This window comes from Phymastichus coffea, unplaced genomic scaffold, assembly GCF_024137745.1.
Source record: "Phymastichus coffea isolate CEN01 unplaced genomic scaffold, Cenicafe_Pcof_1.1 PCOF00059, whole genome shotgun sequence".
NCBI lineage: Eukaryota > Metazoa > Arthropoda > Insecta > Hymenoptera > Eulophidae > Phymastichus > Phymastichus coffea.
This window is the reverse complement of record NW_026706870.1, coordinates 339,829-366,146: the sequence shown is the minus strand read 5'-3', so window position 1 is coordinate 366,146 and position 26,318 is coordinate 339,829. Positions and strand designations below refer to the sequence as shown.

Here is a 26,318-nt window from a genome sequence, read left to right as displayed (position 1 = left end):
ATTTCGTTCGTGTTTCGCAGAAATATACCAATTGTGCACGAAATTCGTACACAATAATTTTCAGCGATCGCGTTCCTACCGAGCTACGCTAGCATAGCTTCGCTTTCTATTCGGAAAAAATGCGTCGGGTGGCAATTTTCAAAGCAATGACAAAGACTTGGAACTTTCCGTCAAATTGCTCTACGTAATCATCTCGAATGAGATATCACCGATGAAGATTTCACCGAGATTGTGCAGAATGTTCAAGATTCGCTGCTATGATAATCGGAGAAAAGTACTTTTGGCACGCGTTCGCGAAGAAAATGGCGTGGACTCGCTGGAGTTTACGAAGCTGTGAACAATTTTATAAATCTTTTAATACTTTTATTCTAATTGCGAAACTTTATTTTCTTAGTAAAAATAATAGCAGAAGTTCGTGATTATTTCTTAAAAATAATTTATTATGTAGCGTATTTTCTGATATAAAAATGTAAAAAAATTACCATCGTAATATCGTTTACGTGAAGAATCTGATATTCCTATTGAGAGATATAATACTATAAGCAATTGAGTTTCCCGCGCGTATTGCATGGACGCGCCCCCATTCGGAAAATATATTTTCCTGGCTTCCGTAGATCAGTTCCACATCTCCTGTTCAGTGTACGCATCAATACACAGATATCTAAACACGACCATATTATAAAGGCTAGTGTGTCGACAGACTGATTTTTTCACCGTTAGCTTATGTAGGTAAATTAAATACATACCATCTATATTATTGATTTTAGACAATTTTTCAGAATTTAATTTTCAATTAACTATTTAAATTAGGAAGCAAATATTGTCTGATATGTCATTTACCATTTCAGACCTATTATATTTTTACCTTTCTCAGGTAAGCTCACTAACAAACGAAATAATATACCGAAATAAATTACAAATTAATAATTTCATTGTTACAGCAATAAACAAAACTTATCAGCACTGGTGCATCTTTATATGTTGGCATGAATTAGACAACCTGCGTCTTTACATCACCATTTCCTTAAGCCAAGTTTGAGGCAGCCATATTGGTCGCATAGTTGGGCTACTGTACGAAAACGACTCTTCGGTACCTTCGTTTGTTTACCAGGTAATCAAAGTGATCATAATCGATAATCGTAGCGCGCGTATGCGGTAATAAGTATTTTGTTGGTGTCGAGGTTTACAGTGTGTTGTAACAAAAGTATATGTTCGTATATTCATTATAAGAAATTGTTTTTGAAAAATTCCACAGCTGTATCGGTTTGTTGTTGAAACAATTGAAAAATTGTAGCTTAATATTACCAATTATTTAAACTAAATAAATTAAAATATTTTTGTGCTTATGATAAACAGACATCTTAACGATTGATATTACATTTTACAATATTTATTATTTTTTTAATTTAATTTTTACGACTTGATTAATTAAATTAGTTTACGTGTTGTTCTATAAATTACCAATAATATATTGTTAATATGTAAAATAAATATTGTACTTAATCACTGTAGACTAATACATTGTATTTTATTTTGATGCTTCGTTGACTAGATTTGTCAATCACATCAGAAACAATAGCTTAACAATTAGAAACTATCTTGTTATCTCAAAATGAGCTTATCAACTGTCAAGCTCATTTTAAATGGTGAATGAACTTAGCGGGAAATCGATAGTAATCGTTCCAAAAAAATTATAGAGAAACTGCACCTCGTCATTAAGGATAGGAAAACCGATTATTAATCCCGCGCAATTCGTTTTAATTAATAAAAAAAATTGTCAAAGTTGTTGACCCAAGTATTGTCGATAATTGTATCTACGTGGCGTTTAAATACTGTTTCTACATACATAAACCTGCTCAATTGTTAGCAAAAGTCACGCGTAGCTTTTCCACCAATCAAAATGTCATTATAACTACATATCCGTTATAAAGAAACAAATATTTAAGATAACACGTAGACTCAAGAAGTACTGCCCTCTGAAAAAGGCTGTACCCATAAAGATGAGGTATTTTTCAAATATACAGCAATGTCAACTACTTTAACATAGACAATACTTTCCCAAAAATGCCAGTGTAAGAGTTGTACTGATAGGAATAGCTTATTTTTTGAATAACCGATAATTTCAAGTACTCAAACATTTACGTGGCATAAAAAAATCCATTTCTAACTAATAATTAACATTGACGGTGATTTCAGAAAAGAACCAATTCCTATTTAATACATCCCTTGTTATTTTGAGAATGTGCCTTATAATAATAAAAGGGTATAGATTTATGTTACCGACTGATCTTTCAGCATGTATCGCTGTAATGAGAAATAATATTTTTTCTTTAACGGATGGTTATAATAATATTTTGATTGGATAGATAAACTGTGCGTGATTTTTACTAACAATTGAGCAGGTTTATGAATGCAGCAGTATTTAAACGCCACGCAGATAACATTAATAAGAATCTGTAAGTCAACAATTTTGGCAATTTTTTTATTAATTCAAATGAATTGCGTGGGATTAATAATTGGTTTTCCTATCCTTACTAACGAAGCGTAGTTTTTCTATAATTTTTTTGGAATGATTACTATCGATTTTCTACTGAGTTCCTTCATTTCATTTCAGATGGTAAACGAAACATTAAAATAAAATACAACATATTAGTTTAGAGTGGTTGAATAAAATACGTATTTTACACATAACCATGGAAGGTGAGAAGATAACGATTAAAGAAATATCGTTAATATTAAGTATTTTTTCATATTTCATATTTTAATTATTATTTAATTGCTGTATGGAAATTAAACGTAAGCTCTTATTATTTCTAAATTATACGTTTACGATATCACTGACATCATCAAACTAACGTATTTTCTATTTTCAGATAATATATTCGACTTAGAGGCAAATCTTCGTCACAGTTTGCTTTTACTTAGTAGTACCAGTTGTTAGATATCAAAAGTAAGTTCTAAGCTAAACTTCCTTTTTTAAAACCATTACCCTTAAAAATTTTTCATTATGAAGTATATTAATAAATATATTTTCCTATGATAATCTATGATTATTTTTAACAGGTAATTTATAGTGATTTCTATACTGATTCCATTGCGGATTTTTTTCGACGATTCGAGAAGGTTAAAACTCAAAAGATCAAACAAAATGTTTTCAGATGAAGATATAATATTTGACGATGATGACTCTGATCAATTCAGCGAAGATGATACAGAATCCGCAATAGAAATGTTTGAAGCTAGCAGTTCTCGAGAAGAGTCTGAAAAAGTTGATTTTTCATTTGAAATTCTTCCTACCGAGAAAATTGTACAACACATGACAAATTGTATACAAGAAGTAAATACAGTTGTAGAAATCCCAGCTACGATTACGAGAATTTTATTAAATCATTTTAAGTGGGATAAACAAAAGTTGATGGATAGATATTACGACGATGACCAAGAAAATTTGTTTAAAGAAGCAAATCTTATCGACTGTTTTAAGCAAAGTATTGCTATAGGAGCCAACGGTTCTGCAGATGCAGACAGATCAATGCAAAAATCTCAGAATACAACAGAGAATTGTAAAATTTGTTATTTAACTTTATCATCATCCGAGCTGACTGGGTTACAGTGTGGACATCGGTTTTGCCTTAGTTGTTGGAACAATTATCTGACGATTAAAATCATGATAGAAGGAATTGCACAAACCATAGAATGCCCTAATAATTCTTGTAACATTCTGATAGATGACGTGACAATCATGGATATAGTAAAGGATCCAAAAGTCAAACAGAGGTATCAATTACTCATAACAAACATTTTTGTAGATTGTAACAAGTTGCTCAGATGGTGCCCAATCCCAAAGTGCGGTCACGCTGTCAAAGTACAGTATATAGATGCCAAGCCTGTTATTTGCAATTGCAAACACATTTTCTGTTTTCGTTGTGGAGAAAATTGGCATGCCCCGGTGAATTGTAATATACTTCGGAAATGGAACCAAAAATGCAAAGAAGACACAGGCACATCAAAGTGGATGGCATTGAATACAAAGCCATGTCCAAAATGTCAGGCATTGATACAAAAAATTGACGGATGTAATTATATGAGGTGTCCAAGGTGCAGTACTCCATTTTGTTGGTTTTGTCTCCATCCATGGAAACATGCCTTTCATAGTTGGAATAACTGTAAACAATTGAATAGGAAAAAAATTGCTGATACAAAATACGCACAAGAAAAAACTAAAACAGATTTGGAGAAATATATTTTCTACAAAGACAAATACATGCATCACATGTTCTTTCTCAAACATGAAGATATTCTGCATGACAAAGTAGAAGAAAAGACAAAAGAAATGCAAAATCTAAATAAATCTTGGATAGAAGTACAATTTTTGAAAACAGCTGCAGATATTTTGTGTTATTGTAGACGAATACTCATGTACACTTATGTTTTTGCTTATTATATTCAACAAAATAACCAAACTGTAATTTTGGAAGATAATTTACAGGATTTGGAAAATGCCGTTGAGATTCTGGTCGGTTATTTACATCAAGACGTTGATGAACAAAATTTGAGTGATATGAACCAAAAAGTTCGAAATCAATACAACTACTGTGACAGTCGGAGAAAAGTTTTATTGGAACACGTGCAAGAAGGGAATGACAAACATTGGTGGACATTCGATGACTAATAAACGGTGTTAAGTTTGTATTACATTTTTCAAATGTGAAAAATACTTACAACCTCCTTATTAACAGCGACCTTGAAACAGGAATGTAAATATTTATTTTTTGTTTTTTTAAACTATATATAAGCTCATTTTGGCAAACACGTAAATAATATTTATGATTTAAAAACAATAGTAAACATAAAATTCACGTTCTTGATGTCTTTGAAACTTAAGTTTATTTATTGCTATATTATTTTGTAATTAATGACGATGTCTTAATTTTTATAATCATTATGTATAAGATCATAAATGTCTTATCATCAATTATTGATTGTTCATTGTTTAATCAATTCAGTCATTTATTGCTGAAAAATAAATAGTACAAAAATAGTGCCTTAACTCTAAACAGTAACATGACAAATTATTTATATGTAATATAGAATTGTAAATGAAAAACGAATAAATATGAAGATATTTTTAAAACAATCTTTATAACGATATACCGCAAAAACACATATCTATTTTTATGCTAAGAAAAGACAACAATAATTTTAGTCAGTAATATGAATAAAATTTATCAATAAACAATTTATCAGAATCCAAATAAAATAGTACATTACTAAATTAGTGTAGGAAGGGATTTACTTTTCCGTTCTTGTATCGTCATGTACTAATATATAGTACCATTACAAGTACATGTGACTTGAGTAGCTCATTATTGGACATTATATTACTGCCCGAGCACAAACGAGGTCAATAATCATGACATGCAGTGATGAAGTACTTGAGTCGCAAGTATCAAAGAACATTTTATGGTACTATCGATGTTAAATTAACACTTGTGGGTCGTCTGTCCATTGAATTAAAATGGATCAGTTTTACATCGTGAAATTAGGGTACAAGTGCTATACATAGTACATTATTAACCAAGGGAGTGAAAGTACTGGTAAGTCCATAGCACATGTAAATTGATATCAGAGGTGAAGCCAAGTGTTTTAAATACGTGCTAGGGGTTTATTGCCATTTTCACTCCCATGGTTAATTAATATACTATTTTTTTGTCTACAGCGCATACAATGCTTCTTGTAAAACCTGACATCCGAGCCTGAAGACGTACTTTACGCGCAGTAGACAAAAAAATAATATAAATGTTATTAGGATAAGCGTAATGATAAATTTATAAATACTAGAAGTCTGTATGCGCGCTTCGAAATGCACGGTATAATCACGATATAAATTTTTATTTTATAATTTGTTATATCTCTTATATACTTGCATCTAATTATATTGTAAGTAAAATAATAAATTTGAAAATATTATTAATTATACCAAAACAGTTCTTTGTAAATGTAAATTTTTATTTTTTGGCCAATCAATGTCAAAATCTTTACTTTAGGTCAAAAATTTATTTTTTAGGTCATCACTTTTTTTATGGAGGATTATTATAGGAAAATAAAATATAGATATAGTGAAGTGATAAAACTCAGGATTAAAACCATTTATTGTATACTGTAGAAGAAAAACTGATTAAACTTTTTCATTGCAGTACTGTGTGCTGTACTGTGCAATATTGTTCTTTGAAATTCCTACTATTTTGCTTTTCTTGATTCTTTTGCATAATATTAGTTTTCTTTTCTGCATCTAAAAATATTTTACAAAGCTCAGAATTCTTATTTACAAAAAAACATTTCACCACTAAAAATTAAATACTTATCTGACACCTATAAATTGTTATTCTGCGAGATAAAGAAATATTCAGACAAGCTGCTTGAAATCTAAAATAATTAAATGTTAAAGAGTTATTTATTTCAAATAAAAATGGTATCAAAGTATAGAGGGAGGGGACAGAATAATAGAAGTACGAGGTGTACCATCGTAGCAATAGATTGTGTAAGGACAGGAAATGGCGGTGGATCAGGTACCAGATTTGAGAGGAAAGCAAGCTGGTGCCGGAAAATTCGTCGGAAATTGCGTTAATATAATGAGTAAAGATGAAATTAATCTCAAAACTGTTAATCGCTTCAGTTAATAAAGAAATAAATGATAATGTTGAAAATGTTATTCATCAGTGTTATTCATCACTGATCACAGACTTTTGGTTTAATTGAATAATCCGTCAAAACCTCTTTCAAAATTTATTAGTAATTCAATGTAATTTATTAGTAATTGAAGTATTGTAAACCATTGAAAAGGATTGTTTGCCTGTGTAGACTCTTCATCAGTTTTAGATCCAAATGAGGATCCGAATACAATAGAACTATGTCAGAAATTTTTCTTTATTTTCATGATGATTCCGTAGAAAGAATGTCAAAAGAAAATATAGATTTCAACATAAATAAAACGATAATAATGATCTAAACAAATATTAAAACACAAATTTGATGAATAATCATAATAGTTGGTTCTAAATTTACCAGTCTAATAAATTAGACTATTTCAGAATTGACAAAAAACATCAATCGATGAATGAATGATTTAATATTTTTATGGCTCCTAATATACAACACTACATTAATAATCATTTATTAGTGATTAGATATTATTTAGTTTACTGTACTACTAAATAATGAAAATTAACAACGTATATCAGCCAGAAGTTCCTTGACAATAGCCTTTTATTGAGAGAAAATTTTGAATTCCAACCTTAAGTTGAATAAGTTATAATTTTTAAGAAAAATAATAAAAGGTATATTTTTCATTCGATTATAAAAACTCTCTTCAAGAAGAAACCTTCCTTGCAGTTATCAAAACTTGTTTTAAAAATTTATAAATCTATGAAAGAATTCAAATTGAAAATATGCAGTCTATCAGATACTGATAATGATATTATGGCATGATTATAGATTGAGAATGTTTTAGTTGAAGAATTTATAGAAGATGATCGTCAATTCACTATTTACTTAAATGATATTCATTTCATTATATGAAACAGAGAGTAATATTAATATAAGAGCATCAATACTAGGTAACTAATGGTAATCATGATATTAAAAAACTTAAATATATTCATAAATATTGATATTGGAAAGAAAAAACATGCTAAATTAAAAATTATGTACAATCCTGTAAAAGTTATAAAGATAATAAGCTAATCCAAAATGACCCATCAACCTATGATCATCACTCACTTATGAAAAAGCAGTTCAAATTTAAATGAATATATAGTTTGTCCTCACCATGCTGTCACTTCTTTTTCAAATATTGAAGCAATAACCACTGCTACTCCATCAACTGAATAATTTATTTGTTGATAAAGTTATTAATCAGTCATCAACACTGATCATGGTTATAACTATGGTAACAAAATCATAGATAAACTTTGTAATATTAATAAAATTCACTATATAACTTCACAGCTTTCCACCTGTTCTTCAATTCTTCCTGTTGAACATTAAGACCACAGTTTTATTGAGTATTTACAATTCTATTGCATAAAGAATAACTGGGATCAATGAATAAAATTTACCATTTTCTTATAACGCAGAAATTTGAGATACATGGTTTCACACCATATCAAGCTTTCTATAGAATAGAAAATACATTTTTTTCTGAATTTACAAAGCAAAAGATGCTGCTATTGTAAATTGATTTTTTATATAATCTTGTTCAAACTTTCATATATTCAAATACAAGCATTGAAAATCTCCATAAATCTAAAAAGAAGTACAAAGAAATTATGATATCTTATTGAATGTCAAAAACTTTAAGATTGATGATCAAGTATACTTACAAAAAATAAAACAATAGTGTATCTTGATATCAATTTTAAAAATAAATTGATAAAAGATACAAGATTTTCTATGCTAATAAACTAAAACATGCCAAAACGAGACTTAAATAATCTTTACGTTTTTAGTTTATATATGTTTATTTACCTTTGAAATTTAAATATCAATTCTGTAATTATGCTTGTTCAATCTTAATTGGAATTTAATCACTGTTTTGATATTCAGTCTACAAATGTCAAACGTCAACTACAACAATGAGTTAGGTTAAGTTGTACATTTTTAAATTTTGATTATGACTTGGAAAATCTTTATATTATCTACTTTTATGATACTAAAAATACATATATACTTACATCTATGTCTGTAGTTAATTATCATCAAAGCCACATATTATATTTGCCTCGCAGCGTGTATAGTAAGATAGTCGCGCGAACATTCAAAATTGACGTCAATTATTAATTAGAATATAATATTCCAAACTGCTTAGTTTTTCAACGTTAGTTTTTGCGTACTTCTAAGCATGTATTTTTATGACGTGAAATCCCGATCAATAATCAATCGGTCACTTGAACGTGATAGAATAGGAATCTGATAAGCGCGACAATGAAACAGGAAACGAGTTACACGGCCAAGGTAAGGCAGCTGAGCTGCAATGAAAATTTGAGTTTCCATGTAACATCAGTCTCACGAGTTTTCCGGTGAAAGCCTCAAGTTGTTTTGAGGAGCTCCAGCGACGAAAAAGAGCGAGAAATAGCACCGAAGAAAAACCAGATGTAAATTGAAACATGTGCCCGAGAGCGACGCTCGGCTGGAGATATTACACAGGTATCGTTAAAGTGACACGTGTAGGATCACTCACGCTCCCACCGTTTTTCCGATGGGAACGTTTGTAAACAAAAGTCACAAGCTCAAAGCCGCTCTCTCGTTCGCTGCGCCTCGCAATTTGAGCGTCCATGTTTACCGAATTTGGTTGAGAGTGAGTCATTTGGTCTTCCTAATCATTTTCAACAGTTTTATAAAGGTTCATCTCTTTCCACGACGTCAGTCAATTTTACGTATATATTTTGATTAAATAAAATATTGTCAATGATTTATTATGACTGAATTAAGAAGTATACGTGATTCATGAGTGACAGTTGGTTTACGATTAGCCGCGGACAATAATGAAGGTCGTCGCTGTTGTCAATGTACAGAAGCTGCTGTTCTAGTAAAATTATTTATCTTATTATTTGAGCATTTTGCAATTTTAGTTGATACAAGCATAGAGAAATTAAAATTTATCCCGCTGACTTAAATATTCTGAAGTAGATAGAATACGCTTTTAGAGTAAAACCTCTTTGTTTCTTTTAAAATGGTCCACGATAAAACTGATATTAAGTTGTATGTTTATTTCCAGATAGCACTAAGATTTGAACATTACAGCTGAGCCTACTCTTTTTAAGAAGTCACACATCAATTGGAACCAAACACATTGTGAATTGTAAACTTAAAATTCGCTTCCTCCAAGGTGCAAAACACTCATATATACTTACAACAATATTACCATGTCTTGATAACTATAAATATTATTTTAACAGATAAGTTGGAGTATTAAGTTGAATCGACTGATTTGAGCATTGATATTAACTTCTTGTCGGACCGACATCTTAAAGTTATTACTTCTAAGGAAAAAAGTCCTTTCTGTAATGGATAAAAGAAATAGTTTAATAGAATCGGACGACGAAGATTTGTTGAATGAAGATGATGGCGAAGCAAGTGAGTTGTATGAAATTGATAGCGACGATGACGAAGACGAAAAGTATCAATTTAAAGTGCTTACTATTGAAGAAATTGTGGAGGAGATCGCAGATTGCATAAAAGAAGTTAACGTGATTGTACAAATGCCACCAACAGTAACGAGAAACTTATTGATTTATTTTAACTGGGACAAGCAGACATTGATGGAGAAATATTATGGTGGAAACCCGGAAAAACTGTTCGAAGAGGCAAAGATTGCCAACCCACACCAACAAACGGCTGATACAAGCGCGATTTCTTCCTCGATAGATGCCGGCGAGGGCTCCTCGAATGCTCAAGGACATTGTGAAATTTGTTGCACAAGTGTACCGCCGTCCGAGCTGACTGGTTTCCAGTGCAGACATCGCTACTGCCGGGATTGTTGGAATAAGTATCTCACGGAAAAGGTTCTGCAGGAAGATTTCGTATACATGATCACCTGTGCCGCACACAACTGCGATATTTTAATAGATTACGCGAGCGTGATGGAGCTAGCGAACGATAATACTGTTCGACTGAGATATCAGTACCTCATTGCCAACAGCTACGTGAAACATAACGCGCTGTTGAAGTGGTGCCCGGGCGTAGCCTGCAATTACGCCATCAAAGTCCAGTGCATAGACACGAAGCAGATCAAATGCAAGTGCGGCATGGCCTTCTGCTTTTCCTGCGGCGGCGATTACCACGAGCCCCTCAGCTGCGAGCTGCTGCGCAAGTGGCTGGCAAAGTGCAAAGCCGACACGGAACCACGGCCCGTGGACGACGCCAAAGATTGTCCCAAGTGCCAGAAGAGCGTGGAGAAGACTGGCGGCTGCAATCGCGTGCGCTGCAAGAAATGCCATTATCAGTTTTGCTGGGTGTGCACGAACGACTGGTTCGCGCACCCCTTCGCGTGGAACAAATGCAATAAGTACGTGAAGGTGACCCCTACCTTGGTGGAGAGCGCCAGCCAGGAAACGACCGAGGAGACAGCTGCACAAAGATATTTGTGCTACAGAAATAGATATCTTGGCCATTTGCAGTCATTTCAGCTTGAGCAGCGATTGCGCGCCGACATGCAGAAGAAGATGGAAGAAATGCAGCAGAGCATGACTTGGATCGAGGTGCAATTCTTAAAGGTAGCTATAGACGTTCTACACGAATGCAGACGAACTCTCATGTATACTTACGCGTTCGCTTATTACGTGAAAAAATCTAATCAGACTGAGCTCTTCGAAGTCAATCAGAGGGATTTGGAGTACGCCACTGAAACGCTCTCAGGCTATCTGGAGCAAGACATAGTCTTAAGAAATATCCTTGATACTAGGCAAAAAGTGCAGGATAAATACGAGTACTGCAAGCATAGACGTATGGTTCTTTTAGAGCATGTACAAGAGGGATATGACAATGACACATGGGAGTTTTACGATTCCGATGTGTGAATCGTCAATAGAATGCCTGTACTTTGCCTGCAAATGAACAAATATTTTCATTTATCTTCGTTTCAAAATAATTTGTACGCGCTATGCCCTTTGGTCAAATGAGTTTTTTTTATTTTCATATATTATATTTAAATTTCATGACAAGACATGCCAACATTGAAATTTTTTGATCATCACAATTACCCTTTTACATCATTGATAAGACTCAAGTTATAAGTATTATTTTCAATTTCCAACATTTATTACTTGCGAAATGTGATGTAGACAATTGTCAAAATATTAAGTTGACTGAAAGTCATGTAAGCGTATTATTAATTACTATGTAATAGCACAAAAATCAAGTCTATTTGTCAATTGAAAACTTATGCAGAACTGCGATTAAGATTTTGCGAATATCATTGTAATAAAGTAAATAATTATTTTTAGACTATTAGCACCGCAGATTTTATTGTCATTTTTACCTATTCCTAATTAAAATATACTCTGATAATTGACAAAAAGCCATCGTTTGAAAATTTATTAATGAAGTAATCATAAGAGTATGAAGTAATTTCAATTAAAAAATGTCACCATGAAAATAGAATAATCAGCAGCCTGTGCAACGGCAACTCATTGAGCACCACTGTACTTCCAAATATTTATCTATACGTGGCGATGACTATTCCCAACATGCCCTATTCCTCTCTCACCGCGCCCACATAGGGGGACATGCAGCTTTGTGTATGTGCGCATCATCTAGCAACGAATACAGACGCCTAAGCGTGGCTTCGTCAGCTTGTGTCTATAACCTCGTTCATTGATTTTTCGTCTATTTTTTTATTCAGTTTTAATGTGTTGATATAGTTATTGGTATGTATATTATATATCACTTTATGATAAGCTACCGTATTCAGTTATCGTAAAATCAGAAAATGTATATTGTAGAAATCACGGGATTACAATGTGATTTGTGGTACAATAAGAACACTAACGAAATTGTAGCTATACATATCTATTCTTAAGATACGTATCTATTCTTAAGATTTTAATGCATATATTTCGCTTGAAAAATTTATTTTATAATAATCGCGTAACTACTGCAAAAATAATTATTTAAAAATACTAATTAATTATTTCAGTATAGTTGGTGACTAATAAAAAAATCCATTTGTTTATGATTTTTCAGGTAAAATCCCGAAAGCTTGTTTGTTTCTGTTGTTCTTCATTTATACCTATAGTGCTAACTGCCGCAATTAGTATGTACAAATGTAAGTTTTAACAATTTCTATATGCTTACTCATTAAAATAAAATAACAATTAATGACTAAAATACAACAGGGTAGAGGTGATAGTAGTCGGCCAGTCGTTAGTAGTCGGCTACTTTTATTTTAACTTTAATTAAATAAATTCCTGTAACTAAGCAAAATAATTAGTTCGATACTAATTTATAAAACGTGTTTGACCTATTTAAACTTGTTTCATTACACATGATTCATATCAAATTTATTTTTTTTTGACAGTATTATAAAGTGGTCGATTACTGGTACATACACGTTTTCATTAAGACCAGTTGTCGGCTATTATATGTAACAGAAATAAAAAGAATTTTTTTTGTTTTCTTTAGTCATATGACGTTTCTAAGCTGTGGTTGCAGTATACACTGAATGAATGTTGATATGAATTTTTTCCTTTTAGTCTTTTGAAATTGTATGTACAGTTTGAATGTCCGACCACTGGTCTAAGTAGCCCAATACTCATGCCTTTACCCTACTTAATGTCATATAAATATTACTACTTTATTGCAACGTTTGATCTTAATAAAATAAAAAGTATAACTTTGTAAGTGGTAATTAAGTATATCCCGTTGAGTGCCATTATTATTGTGTCTATGTCATTATTCTTTCCGAATATATCTAATCGAATGGCAACGTCGCATTTATATACGCACGCACAAAAAATAAAATAAATCAATTATTTAATTGGTTCATAACTTTTAAGAGTTTTCATGCTTCTAAGTTAACAATTTGACGCATGCTAATAGAAAAACTGACACGAATGATGATAAAAAATACGATATTTAAATATTCTATATTGACAATATCCTACGAATAATTTCTAAAAAGTTTATAATATTTCTGTCTGAAATTTATAATTTACGTTACTATGTTAATTAAGAAAGCTATCTACTACTCTGTCATAATGTAGTTAACAAAATTTTAATATATTAAATCATATTAAAATAATTATAATATTCGTAGTATTTAGATAAAAATATGTAATTTGTTAAACCCCAATTCTGCCATTAAAAGCCGTAGCCCGATCATTCGTTATTTTTCTTTTTTTTATTTTTGTTTATTGTTAATATTATTTTTGTATAATGTTAATGTTGTTAGAAATTTTTCTTATCCGTATAAGCTTTAATATACAGTATTTCTACTCTGAAAATTATTAAAATACGCATATTGTGATAAACGACAGACATATTTAGTTTAAAGATTGTCACTGGGTTGTTGCGGGGCAAGGAGGCCGCTGCCATTAACTCAATGTATAAGCGGTCAGGGTTGTAACTGCAGAAAACAAGACTTGTTTTTTTTATATTTTAAAATTAAACACTTCAATTCACATAATTTCTTTAAATAATACTATGATAAAGAAAATATAATAGTAATATTACGATTTCATTGTTTGAATATTTATAAAAATGTATTAACAATTGTCATAATTTAGGCAAGAGATGTGGTAACAGCGCAAATTTAATTTATTATGTTGTTACGGCTGGCTCTAACTGAGCTTTTGTGCTGTACTATTGCAAAGGCAGTTTCTGCAGGATATCAATATTTCTATATAGGGTAATTCTTGGTTATTTCAAACAGTTTAAAACATCAAATCACCAATTTTGTTCAAAGTTGGTAGACTTGTTACCTATACAGAGGTCAACATCTGTGCAGAGTTTTAGATCAAAATATTGATAAGGGGCCGACTTATCAACTGTTGAAAAAATATTGGACTTTTTTTTATTAATTCGATTTCTCGGAGTAAAGATATGGACATGATTCTTTTTTTAAAAGACGTGGAAAGAGTTTCACTTTTAAAATGTAAATAGCAAAATACCAATTCATTTATTTATGTCATTGTTATAAACAATTTTTTCAACAAATCGATGATATTTCAAAAAACGATATCTTTTTTTTTAATTTTTGCACCATCGTGTTCCTTGTCATTTTTTCCATAAGAAACCGTTGAGAAAATCAAGTGCCCACTATTAGGATTAAGACAGCACTAAAATGAAACTTTAAAATTTTTTTAAATAATAATTAATAAGCCGCTCGGCCGTCCGCTACTCGTGCGGTTCCAACGTTGCTTGCGGCAAATGCCTTTAACGAATAAATAATTTCATATTCTATCAGTCTATATGTATTTATTTAAATAATATATAAATTTATTGTTTAAATGAGTAATGTAAATGAACTATTTTTTTATACAATCTGATATAATATTGAAATTAAATATTTGCTCTCTGCGTTTGATCGGGCTTGAGACTGGCGCATATTTACAAAGCGGCCGCATTAAAAATGTTTTTTTATCGGACCTATACCATAATACTCTTAATAAGTTATTTACAAGTAATTTGTTCTAACCTATTCTCTACCATATATTTTTGAATATACGTCATTCTCACGCCCGATCAAACGCAGAGAGCAAATGTTTCATTCAATGTTGTTTCAGATTGTACAAAACAATAGTTTATTTATATAACTTATATTACTTTACTTATATTACTTTATATTAACGTTATATTTAAGTAAATAAGTCATTAAATTTAATTTAAATTTAATTACTTATTTAATCAAGTAATTTATATATTATTTAAATAAATACATATAGACTGATAGAATATGAAATTATTTATTCGTTAAAGGCATTTGCCGCAAGCAACGTTGGAACCGCACGAGTAGCGGACAGCCGAGCGGCCGAACGGCTAGCGCGCGGTTCGTTTCATTTTAGTGCTATCTTAATCCTAATAGCGGGCACTTGATTTTCTCAACGGTTTCTTATGTAAAAAATGACAAGGAACACGATGGTGCAAATATTAAAAAAAATATCGTTTTTTGAGATATCGTCGATTTTTTGGAAAAATTGTTTATACAATGACATAAATAAATGATTTGGTATTTTACTATTTACATTTTAAAAGTGAAACTCTTTCCACGTCTTTTAAAAAAAGAATCATGTCCATATCTTTACTCCAAGAAATCGAATTAATAAAAAAAAGTCCAATATTTTTTCAACAGTTGATAAGTCGGCCCCTTATCAATATTTTGATCTAAAACTCTGCACAGATGTTGACCTCTGTATAGGTAACAAGTCTACCAACTTTGAACAAAATTGGTGATTTGGTGTTTTAAACTATTTGAAATAGCCAAGAATCGCCCTATATATATAAATTCTCTATCGGTCTTTTTCTACCTAGTATTACAACTTGTTGTGAGTGTATAAAAATCTATGCAAGTGAGAAACGTAAACAGTAATTTTTAGTTTTGCTATATTAAGATTTTGAAATGGAAACTTCGTATTTTGAAGAGCCTTCGGATAAGTACTTCGTGATAAAAAAAAGGGCAGTTTACGTCGTATAAAAAATTAAAAACTTTTAAAGTACGCGTTAATAATGGAACAAGAAGAAAAGAAAAATCAAAATCCTATCTGCAACTACTAATGTTTTGCGAATTCTGTAAAGAAACATTACATTTCGAAAATATCGAAATAGAACAAAAAGTTGGTTACACTTTAGTTCTTTCTATTCACTGTAGAAACTGTTTCCTAGTTAGATAGAAACTGGAGAAAAATGTAAAAGTCCTGATGGTTATAGTGTCTTTCAAGTTAATACTAAAGCTGTTTTAAGAAAGTGTTTTTGGAACTCAAATAACAGTGTTATAGCAGACTGTGTATGCATTTTTAATTCAAATGTTATTTTTGTTTATGTACCTGCATTAGTTACACTCAAAAAGCTAATGCTTCAAGTGTTATAGGAATTCCATCGATAAGTCAAGATGCTTAGAAATGATATGAAAGATACATAAAATTTGCCATCGAAAAAATGATAAAGCAAACTATAGAAGAAACTATTATTGAGGAAAGAAAATTTATGCTGAAGAATGTTGAAGAGCTGAAGAAATATGTTAGTTGTTTAAGATTTTTTTTTTATTTTATTTACATAATTTACATATTGGAGACATTATTTACATTATCCACAAAAAATATTTACATAACGTATTTACAATTTTTTCAAAGATTATTTACAACTATTTACAAAATATACGTACCGATGCTTTTGATTTACGATTGCTATTTACTATCTAAAATTATTTCTCAATTTTTATGATTTTTACTACTTTTTGAATTTCTTTATTATTTACATATATTTAATTTCTTTTTAGAATTAATAATTTTTATGTGTGATTATTATTACGTATAAGTAAATTTTTTATTGATAGCAGTTATTTACAGTGAGTTTTGTAAAAATGTACTATTGGATAAATACAAAGTTCAACTCGGCATTTATGCAGAAGACAAAAATACAGCTAGTATTCATGCGATCAGTGATGAAATTGATCGTCCTATAATAAAAGTGAACGATGCTAGCAAAAAAAAGTGCAGCAAATAAGCACTATAAAGTTACTTCCACTCAAGATCCGATGAAAAAATTAAAGATTATCTTCGTCGATGTTTCTCATTTGCATTTGAACAGGTAACAGCAGGTAAAGGTAACAGCAGGTGAAGGTAACAGCACTAGCAACTTACTTAAAAAATAAATCCCTTATTATGCTCACAATCAGCATGATAATTGTGGTAATTGGTGTGGATATAGAGCAGATAAACCCTTTTAGTGCCGTACGTATTTTACCAAAACATGTTAAAAAGAAAGAGTAAAAAAAAGTAAAAAAGTGCATTTTTATAGATAATTTTTATGAACAAGAGAAATATTTACCATTTGCGTTACAATATGCGATGTTTATATAAAAAATATGCGACCGAAGATAGTTTGAATGCAATATAATTAATAAAAATACGAACACGGTAATACATCCGTCATCTGCGCGCACCAATAGTGAACTATCAAAAGGCGAGCTATTCCGACGCAAAAACAGTGATGTTGTACATAACTAGTGAGAGCAGCGCGATGGCGCTCCTTGACACTAAAAAGGTTAAACCAAAGTAAATATGTAGCATAATTCAAACCTTTAGAAAAATCGTTATCTAAGTATATTGTTAAAAAAAATGGTAGTCTTAGTATTTCATTAGATAGTTTGAAAGATAAGTTTGTAAAAGACAGCAATTTAAATATACAAAAATTATTGGAAGAGTTGAAAATACTCAATGAAAGCACTAAAAAAATTTTACTTGTTTAGAAATTTCACAAGTTAAAATTATAATGGATTTTTTAAGATACATAATATGATTTGACTGAAAATATTTGTTGTTTTAAAAACTATTAATTTTATTTAAGAATAATTAAAAGTATTATTAGTATGTACACAATTGCCGAAGTGTAAATTGATACTAAAATATTCTAGATTATTAAACTTTTATGTAATAAAAGTATATTAAAAAAAATTATTCAAATAATTATTTACTTTTATTTTATAATAAATATTGACATTTATTTTCTATTACAAATTATTTACCACTGTGTATTTTTAAACAGTCTTCAACATAACCACCATCGTCATGGGTGGGTCGCGACTGCCAGCGATTGCGACGTTGCCATGTTTTTGCGAAGTGATAGTGCTTTTATTATTATTATACACTATTTATAATATATATTATTATTATATAACTTTGATAATTAATGATTATCTAACCACAATGTGAAATTTTCTTAATTTTGCATATATGTCAAAGTTAGTATGATTTTCTACTCATAAAAAAAATTATATTTTTGTATTTTCCACGATTTTATTCATGTTTCATTTCCAAGTCCCATAAAAGCAATATTCAATTAAAAATTTGAATTTCGTTTTACAAAAAAAAACTACGCGATAAAAAAATCTAAAAAAAATCATATATTTCTAAAATATATTTAAGAGCTCAAAACCGAAGTTTTATTGATTTCTCTTCATTTTTAAATCTCCGATGACAATCCTTAAAATATAAATCATTCAAAACTTTTATTAATGAAATTGAGAATTTTTACTTTGCGAATTTTTGTTTTAGAGACTTATATTTTTATAGAAAGTATTTATAGATAACACCATTATGTAATTATTTTTGCATAAAACGAAATTAAATAATTTGTTCAATATCAGAATGATCATATTATACTACTATACCAAGCGATTTTGTGAAAATAAAATAAGTAAATGAAAATTGTTAGTCTTTTATTAAAATCTCGTTTGTGATAGTTTTATGAGATTTAAAAAAAAAATTTCGTAAATGATAATGAATAAAAATGATAATGATAAGGTTTGGAAAGTTCGTAAAGTTTTTCAAATTTCCAGAAAAAATCTACGGCAATTTCATGTTTTTCCTATCGCACTATCCGTAAATGAGATGATGGTAAAATTTTATCGTCGCATAAGTTTACAATAGTTCATGCAAAATAAACCTGAACGTTGGAGGATCAAAAAATGGGGTGTTACTAGTCCCGAAAGATATTTGTTCGACTGCAACATACATTGTGATAAAGGTTCAAATATTTATTTTTCTGGTGAAGAAGCTAAGCTTAAAAAATGTGCTTGATGAAACCGTGTATTACTTTTGATGGTTGAAAAGTTATTATTGTCAGTTGTACTAGCTTTACTGTGTCTCTTACCATCCGTAAATTGACGTCTTGATTGAAGTATTTTTGTTTTATTCTGAGAAAATTTGGAACCAAAGGTATTAATAATTTCAGCAATATTGGCCAGGACTTGTTGAATGTCTTTCGCATATTTTGATTATCTGATTCAGAACAAAAATGGTGATATTATCTGCAAGAATAGAATTACATTTATTACGTATAGGATTCGTAATCAGCGATCGAAAAAAAAACCCTATATACCAATTTTCATGCAATTTGAATAATTTTGAAAATTTGCTATATTGGATCTGCCATTTCGAATTTCTGAAATCTAATAGAAAAGTTATGATCAGCGACACAAAACTCTCAAACTCTCAAAAAACCCCATAGGGGTCCGTGGATGCAAAAAATCCACAAATGAAAGAAATCCAACAGCGCAATCAATACCATAACATCAAAAAGAACAAATATTTTCAATAACCATGTTTTTCGTTAGATAAACAAATATATTTTTTGAAAAACGCATTTTTTTAAATTCTGGTTTGTGCCAATTGAAATTCCAGACAATTTTACATTGAAAATGATTTATTACAATTTTTTTTAACAGTAGTTTTCATATAAAATAATGCCACGATGATGAAATGACGATGCCAAAATAATGCCGTGATTTTCCACGAATTCGAAAATTAACTCTCTCGCCTAAAGTCCTATCGCGTCGCGATCAGGAAAATCGACTTTTAGCGAGGGTAGTAAAAAAAAATAATTGTTAGACTTGAAATTTTTTAAAATTTTGTTTTACTTTTAAAATTGTTTGTTTTACTCAAAAACTATTAACTCAATAAAAAAATTCATAATAACAAGAGTCTTAAAATTGACCAAGGAGTACTCTCAATTTTTTTCAGAATTTTCCGAGTTAATTTTCGAATTCGTGGAAAATCGGAAAATCGAAATTTCCAAATTCGCTGTAAAAAAATTTGAGAGTATTTCTTGACTAATTTTAAGACATTTTTGTTCTTAGAAATTTTTCACTAAACTTGATAGTTTTGGAGGAAAAAATTCGTCAAGTTTAAAAAAAAAATTTTTCCTTTCGAACGCCATTTTGTGTTCGCCATTTTGAATTTAGGAAAAAATCCAACGGCATTTGAAAGAAAAGACATCTATAACACCGATAACAGTGTTTCCAATGGTGTGTGCAAACTTTTTCCATTTCAAAATATACTTTTTTTAGAAAAAAAAAACGCGAAAAATTTGTGAATTTTCCGGAAAACCGGCCTATAACGTTTCCGGCTTACAATTTAGGTAAATTTTGTCAACGGCATTCGAAAGAGGAGGTCAAAATCTACAAGATATGATGCTTGATAAATTTTTCATACGATTTTTTTCATTAAAAGATATGAGGATGAAAGTTAAGAAAAAATTTGTGTTATTTGGGAGGAAAAGGGTTAATGTCTCATAAAAGTGGAAATCTATTACCAATTAATCTTTCAGGTGTATGTGATAATATTTATTCTGTATAGCGATTCAACAAATCCATTTCGATTCATTTCTTTAAAAATCGTCTAAAAATGCTACGCAGATTCAATTTCTACTGATTTGAAAGTATTTAATTTTTAGAATTTTTTTACAAAAACTAAATTGCGTGGAATGATTAATGAGTTTTGTTGTAATTTTTGTATAATTTATCTGAGTTAATTTTCATCGATTTTCCGCTTAGTTCGCGCGGGTATGAAACACTTCATTTTTAAATAGAACACAGACAGAGGTACTGTGTTGTCTGATTAGAGCGTACAAATTACAGATGTTGCTTTACAGAGATATCATGAAAAAACGTACACTTAATACGGGAGTACAATAATGCAAACATGTACTGTGTGAAATGCTGATCTTACAGCTCGCTTCACTCCTAGTAATGTAATTAACTATTAACATTGTACTTATAATTTATAGGTTGATCTTTGAAACATTGAGAAAGCAGTTTACGTTTTCAAAAGTATCAGTTATTTTATCAATCGAAAGTAGTGTATTTTTCGTACCACTAATTTAAACGCTTAAGAAGTTTTATGTCATATAATCTAAAACCTAAAACCCAAAACAATGTTTCAAATTAAGTGATACTTTTTATGTTATTGATATATGTATCACTATAATAATTTATTTGAATTGAAATTAATCGTGACTTTATTTTTAAACCGTCAATCGCACTTATTTTTATTATAATACTTTATGCATTTGACCAGAAGTTAGTTCTTTAAACCGCCACAGATTGCTGTAGTCTTTTGAACTATACGAGTGAATAGCTTCCAAGATAATGGCAGTTGACTTTATTACCTACAAAGTTATACTTTATATACGTGCGTGCGCGCGCGTGTGTGTGTGTTCTATTTAAAGTATTTCATTTATAATTTTTTAATTATTTAATTTTTCAATAGGTAGTATAATTTAATATAGATACAAGCATTATATTTCCTGGATAAAGAAGATAAAAAATATTTAGAAAATAATATTTCTGTGTTTTCTACTAAGCCATAATGGATTTAGACAATATTCTTTATGACGAGGTTGGTTCTGGTTACGAATCTAGTGATAATGACATAGACTATATGGAGTCATCATGCGTTAACCTTGAAATAACAGAAAATTATAGTGAAGAATATTCATTTGAAGTTCTTTCTCCTGATGAAGTTTGTCAATATATGATAGATCTTATAGCAGAAGTTAATTCAATATTAGAAATGCCTGAAGCAATAACGAAAATGTTACTGAATCATTTTCAATGGGACAAGCAAAGATTATTAGACAGATTTTACGATGGTAATCAAGACAAATTATTCCGTGAAGCTCATATTGTTTATCCTTATCCTCTTAAAAAGATTTATGTCAATGAAAAAATTTCCTCGCAAGAATCGTTGCTGGAACAAAGTACCTTCGATACAGTAAAAGAATGCCAAGTATGTTGTTCATCTCTACTAGTATCAGAATTAACTGGTTTGGAATGCGGCCATCGTTTTTGTACAAACTGTTGGGACGGCTATCTTAAAATTAAAATTATGAACGAAGGATTAGTACAAAAAATAAAATGTATGGCACAAAAATGTGAAATTTTTATGGATGATAATACTATTATGAATTTGGTGAAAAATCCTAAGGTAAAACAAAAGTATCAAAAACAAATAATTAACAATTTTGTAGATTATAATAAACTTATGAGATGGTGTTTAACTCCAGGCTGTGATAGAGTAATTAAAGTACAATATGTAGATGCCAAGCCAGTTACATGTAAATGCCATTTGACATTTTGTTTTAAATGTGGAAAGAGGTGGCATGAGCCGATCAGTTGTGGTTTACTAGGTAAGTGGGAGAAAATTGATAAAGTCGAGGCTGCAACAACAGTGTGGCTTATAACCCACACTAAGGATTGTCCAGGTTGCCACTCAAATATCGAAAAGAATGGTGGCTGTAATCATATGACCTGTATGAAATGTGATACATCATTTTGCTGGCTATGTCTTACAATTTGGGACAATCACAATTTTAATCATGGTTGCAATAGATATAGTGAAGTGTATAACCATACTGAAAACAAATTGCAAACTGATCATCAAAGATATATATTTTATTCCTACAGATACAATAATCACCTTGCTTCGCTCAATGCTGAAAGTGAAATATATATCAATATTAATTACAAAATGCAAGATATGAAAGAGCACAACATGACCTGGGTTGAAGTGCAATTTTTAAAAAAAGCAATAGATACTTTGTTGATTTGTAGGCAAACACTTATGTATACTTACGTCTTACTATTCTACCTTAAGAAAAACAATCAGACTGATATATTTGAAGCTAACCAACAAGATTTAGAGCATGCAACTGAAGTACTTTCTGGATATCTTGAACGAGACATCGTCGACGAAAATTTGGCTGATGTAAAGCAGCGAGTCATGGATAAATATGTTTATTGTGAAGGCAGAAGACAAATACTCATAAAGCACATACGTGAGGGATTTGAAAATGATTGGTGGATTTTAGAATACAATATATAAGTAGCTGAATTTATGATTGTTAGTATCATTGTTTTTTACCATAATTTTTAAATTAATCAATATAATTTAACTTAGATAGTATCTGTAAATATTTAAGATTAATAAGTTATAGTGCATTGTATACTAAATGCACAACATAGTAGGCTATAAATTAAATATATTGAAAATATATATATTCTATGATCTTACGATGAAAAAATGACAAGGTTTTAAAGGTATTAATATACATATTATATATATATATATATTATTTATTTATTCACACTTGAACTATAAGACTATTTTTATTAGCATATTTACTTAAATTCAACTGTATGATATACCTCCATCTACTCACTATCTCAAGAATAAACAAAGAAAAATATGAACAAATTATGATGTCTATTGAATCGGAACTCGATGTAAACTGCTGAAAACTAACTGCTGTGGAACACGGTATGCCATTTTGAACAAATTCTAATTAAAATAGAAATTTATGATTATTAATAGATTCTTATGACCCAATTAAGTCTAAATTATTGTTTCGTATAAATAACGATCAGGAAGTTGAGTATTGAATATGCTAAGTTAGTTTTGGATTAAACTATGGATCACAAAAAATACTGAATGAATAAATAACGCAGGTATATAAATCATGGGTTATTCTGTCTATCACAAGCTAGGAATAGTATTCCTGAAGTATTCTAGTACGCTGAATCCAAATCAGCCCTCGGAATTTCTTTATCACATTATGTTTTTAAGATATCCTAGTCTAAAAAAACGTTGTTTTTCGACATCATATTTAGGTTAGATAGCATCGCAATATTTTTTGAGTATTTTTGACATTCATTTTAATTAAAAAGAAGTTTATTTGCCTTCTTAATCCTTACTTACACGAAACAATAATTTATACTTCATCAAATCATACAATAAATTTCTATGTTAGTTATAATGTGTGTGTGTGTGTGTGTGTGTGTGTGTGTGTGTGTGTGTGTGTGTGTGTGTGTGTGTGCGTGTATGTGTGTTTGTACAACGTCAATACACTTTCATACTGTTAAATTTGTATTTTACCACTTTGCTATTGACAATTATTATTTTCTGCAGTTTAGTAATCTATAAGTATTAATATTGGATATATATGATTCAATGATTTTATATTAATTTTTTAATCATTTATCACAAGCCATATACCACTACTTATACAGTACCTACATGAGCGAGGTATTCAAAGTTAAAGTTCAAGAATGGTATGAGGGAACAACTTAATAATCTAATCTATAAACATATTTGGTGCTGTTATCAGTTAAGTAGAATATTGAGTAATTGTTCATGGTATAAATATATGATCCAATATGTAAATAAATATGTAAACAAATATATGTCTTTTTATATTTGTAAATAAATATACAAGTCTATTTATATATGTAAATAACTTATAAGACTGTTTATATTTGTAAATAAATATATGTCTATTTATATATGTAAATAAATATATAAGTCTATTTATACATGTAAATAAATGTCTAAGTGATCGATTACTAGACACTGCGTAATAATTACTAAATACAAAGTGACTAGCAGTGAAATTGTATGTATATAATTCTACGAAATAATGAGCAATGAAGCTAAAGGAAATCTCGTCAATGTCGTATTTTTTAAATGATCTGCTTATTATGGTATATTTTCTATATGGTAAAAAAATAAAGAATTAATAAATTTCATTAATGCATAAATGTTAGTTTTTATTTTAAAGATTAGCTCGCTGTAATAAAATTAGAAAAAAGTGATGTTAATTGATTTCTTCCGTTTTCACGTATATTTACCTACATTTGTGGAACAATTAAATGACTTTGAATATCGACAAAATTTTTTATCAGTACGATTGCTATATGGTATTATTGAAGTATTTGATTATTTCATTTAAACTATTTGATTCTCATCATCGAAAATATATTTGGTTTCAAATAATCTAATTTAATGTGTGTCTGAATAAGTTATTAATTTATCCAAAATAGACAAGAAAATCAGATAAACGTAGAATAGAGGATAGCAAGATGATTTGACTCAGCTTTTTATATTTCAAATGTTTTTTACTAACTGTTTTCACATAATAAAGCTGCATCTGATGATAGTTGCCTCAAGTTTCACATTTACTTATTAACGTATTTTTAAATTGATTTCTAAAATAAATTTCTTTATAGAAAAGATCTCAACTATAAGTTTAACCTGCCGCCAGGTTAAAGTTCTTTATATTCGGCAAGATTATTATTTTTTTTATCAGTAATAAAAACAAATATCACTCGAATTTCTTACACAGAAGATTCTTATCTTGAGAAGTCCCAATGCGTTCTATGCGAGCTGGATCGGTATAAACTTGATAAAATAATAAAATGAAATAATAATCAATTTCAATAAGTCCTAATTCAACAAGAATTGCTAGATACGAGTATTATTATTATTGTCATAATGTTACTTTATTTTTCTACACAAAAACTCCATGACATTGTTTTTATAGTTCGTTTAGACAAAATTTGCTATATGATTTCGATGTTATAAGTATTAGAATATTGTACCCTCCTGAAAATTAGTTAGCAAGATCTTGGGCAAGAACTTGGGTAAGAAATTGTATAAGAAACCACATAAGAACTTATGCAAGTAATTAATGAATACATCATTTGAATTGTTTCGCCACACTCATCATACGTGAATTTATTTGGACGTAAAAAAACAATTATTCAGAGAAATTCTTCGTGGGCTTAATGTTAAACGTCTATTGGTTGCGCATGGAGTGAGTTACGCCTTTACCAATCGTATTTAAGTCGCCTCGTTACGACCCACCCGAAAGGAGGAGCATGCTGGAAGTATCTTGATTTACCTGTACTAGTGATGTCTACCGTGTTTCGCGTGCTCATATTTATAGCCATTTTTCGCATTCATTTTAATGCACGAATATACAGTATCGGT

At 30.0% G+C, this 26,318-nt stretch overlaps 3 protein-coding genes and 1 long non-coding RNA gene across 11 annotated transcripts; all 4 read left to right on the top strand.

The window, feature by feature from the left end:
• The first annotated feature begins 632 nt into the window (after positions 1-632).
• On the top strand, positions 633-3,540 carry LOC131666591 (uncharacterized). 2 transcript variants are annotated; one of them, XR_009302111.1, is made up of 5 exons: positions 633-725; positions 811-874; positions 942-1,111; positions 2,874-2,950; positions 3,064-3,540. It is a non-coding gene; the product is annotated as an uncharacterized LOC131666591 (long non-coding RNA). The 2 variants fall into 2 exon arrangements; XR_009302112.1 differs by having other exon boundaries at positions 655-729.
• A 127-nt stretch (positions 3,541-3,667) lies between these two features.
• Positions 3,668-4,672, top strand: LOC131666628 (E3 ubiquitin-protein ligase arih1-like). Its single transcript, XM_058939464.1, has one exon. The coding sequence runs from the start codon at positions 3,668-3,670 to the stop codon at positions 4,670-4,672; it is 1,005 nt and encodes a 334-aa protein (XP_058795447.1).
• A 4,372-nt stretch (positions 4,673-9,044) lies between these two features.
• LOC131666528 (E3 ubiquitin-protein ligase arih1l-like) lies at positions 9,045-12,009 on the top strand. 7 transcript variants are annotated; one of them, XM_058939278.1, is made up of 3 exons: positions 9,045-9,204; positions 9,776-9,886; positions 9,957-12,009. In XM_058939278.1, the coding sequence occupies exon 3, from the start codon at positions 10,065-10,067 to the stop codon at positions 11,574-11,576; it is 1,512 nt and encodes a 503-aa protein (XP_058795261.1). In that variant the 5' UTR covers positions 9,045-9,204; positions 9,776-9,886; positions 9,957-10,064; the 3' UTR covers positions 11,577-12,009. The 7 variants fall into 7 exon arrangements, with proteins under 7 accessions (XP_058795261.1, XP_058795263.1, XP_058795266.1 ...); XM_058939280.1 differs by lacking the exon at positions 9,045-9,204 and adding an exon at positions 9,213-9,355; XM_058939283.1 differs by lacking the exon at positions 9,045-9,204 and adding an exon at positions 9,282-9,419.
• Positions 12,010-21,860: 9,851 nt separating this feature from the next.
• On the top strand, positions 21,861-23,375 carry LOC131666627 (E3 ubiquitin-protein ligase arih1l-like). Its single transcript, XM_058939463.1, has one exon. The coding sequence runs from the start codon at positions 21,861-21,863 to the stop codon at positions 23,373-23,375; it is 1,515 nt and encodes a 504-aa protein (XP_058795446.1).
• Positions 23,376-26,318: the final 2,943 nt, after the last annotated feature.

What these genes read in the sequence shown, in the direction of transcription:
- LOC131666628 (XM_058939464.1), top strand. Translation starts at nt 3,668, where the DNA reads ATGATAGAAGGAATTGCACAAACCATAGAATGCCCTAATAATTCTTGT.
- LOC131666528 (XM_058939278.1), top strand. Translation starts at nt 10,065, where the DNA reads ATGGATAAAAGAAATAGTTTAATAGAATCGGACGACGAAGATTTGTTG.
- LOC131666627 (XM_058939463.1), top strand. Translation starts at nt 21,861, where the DNA reads ATGGATTTAGACAATATTCTTTATGACGAGGTTGGTTCTGGTTACGAA.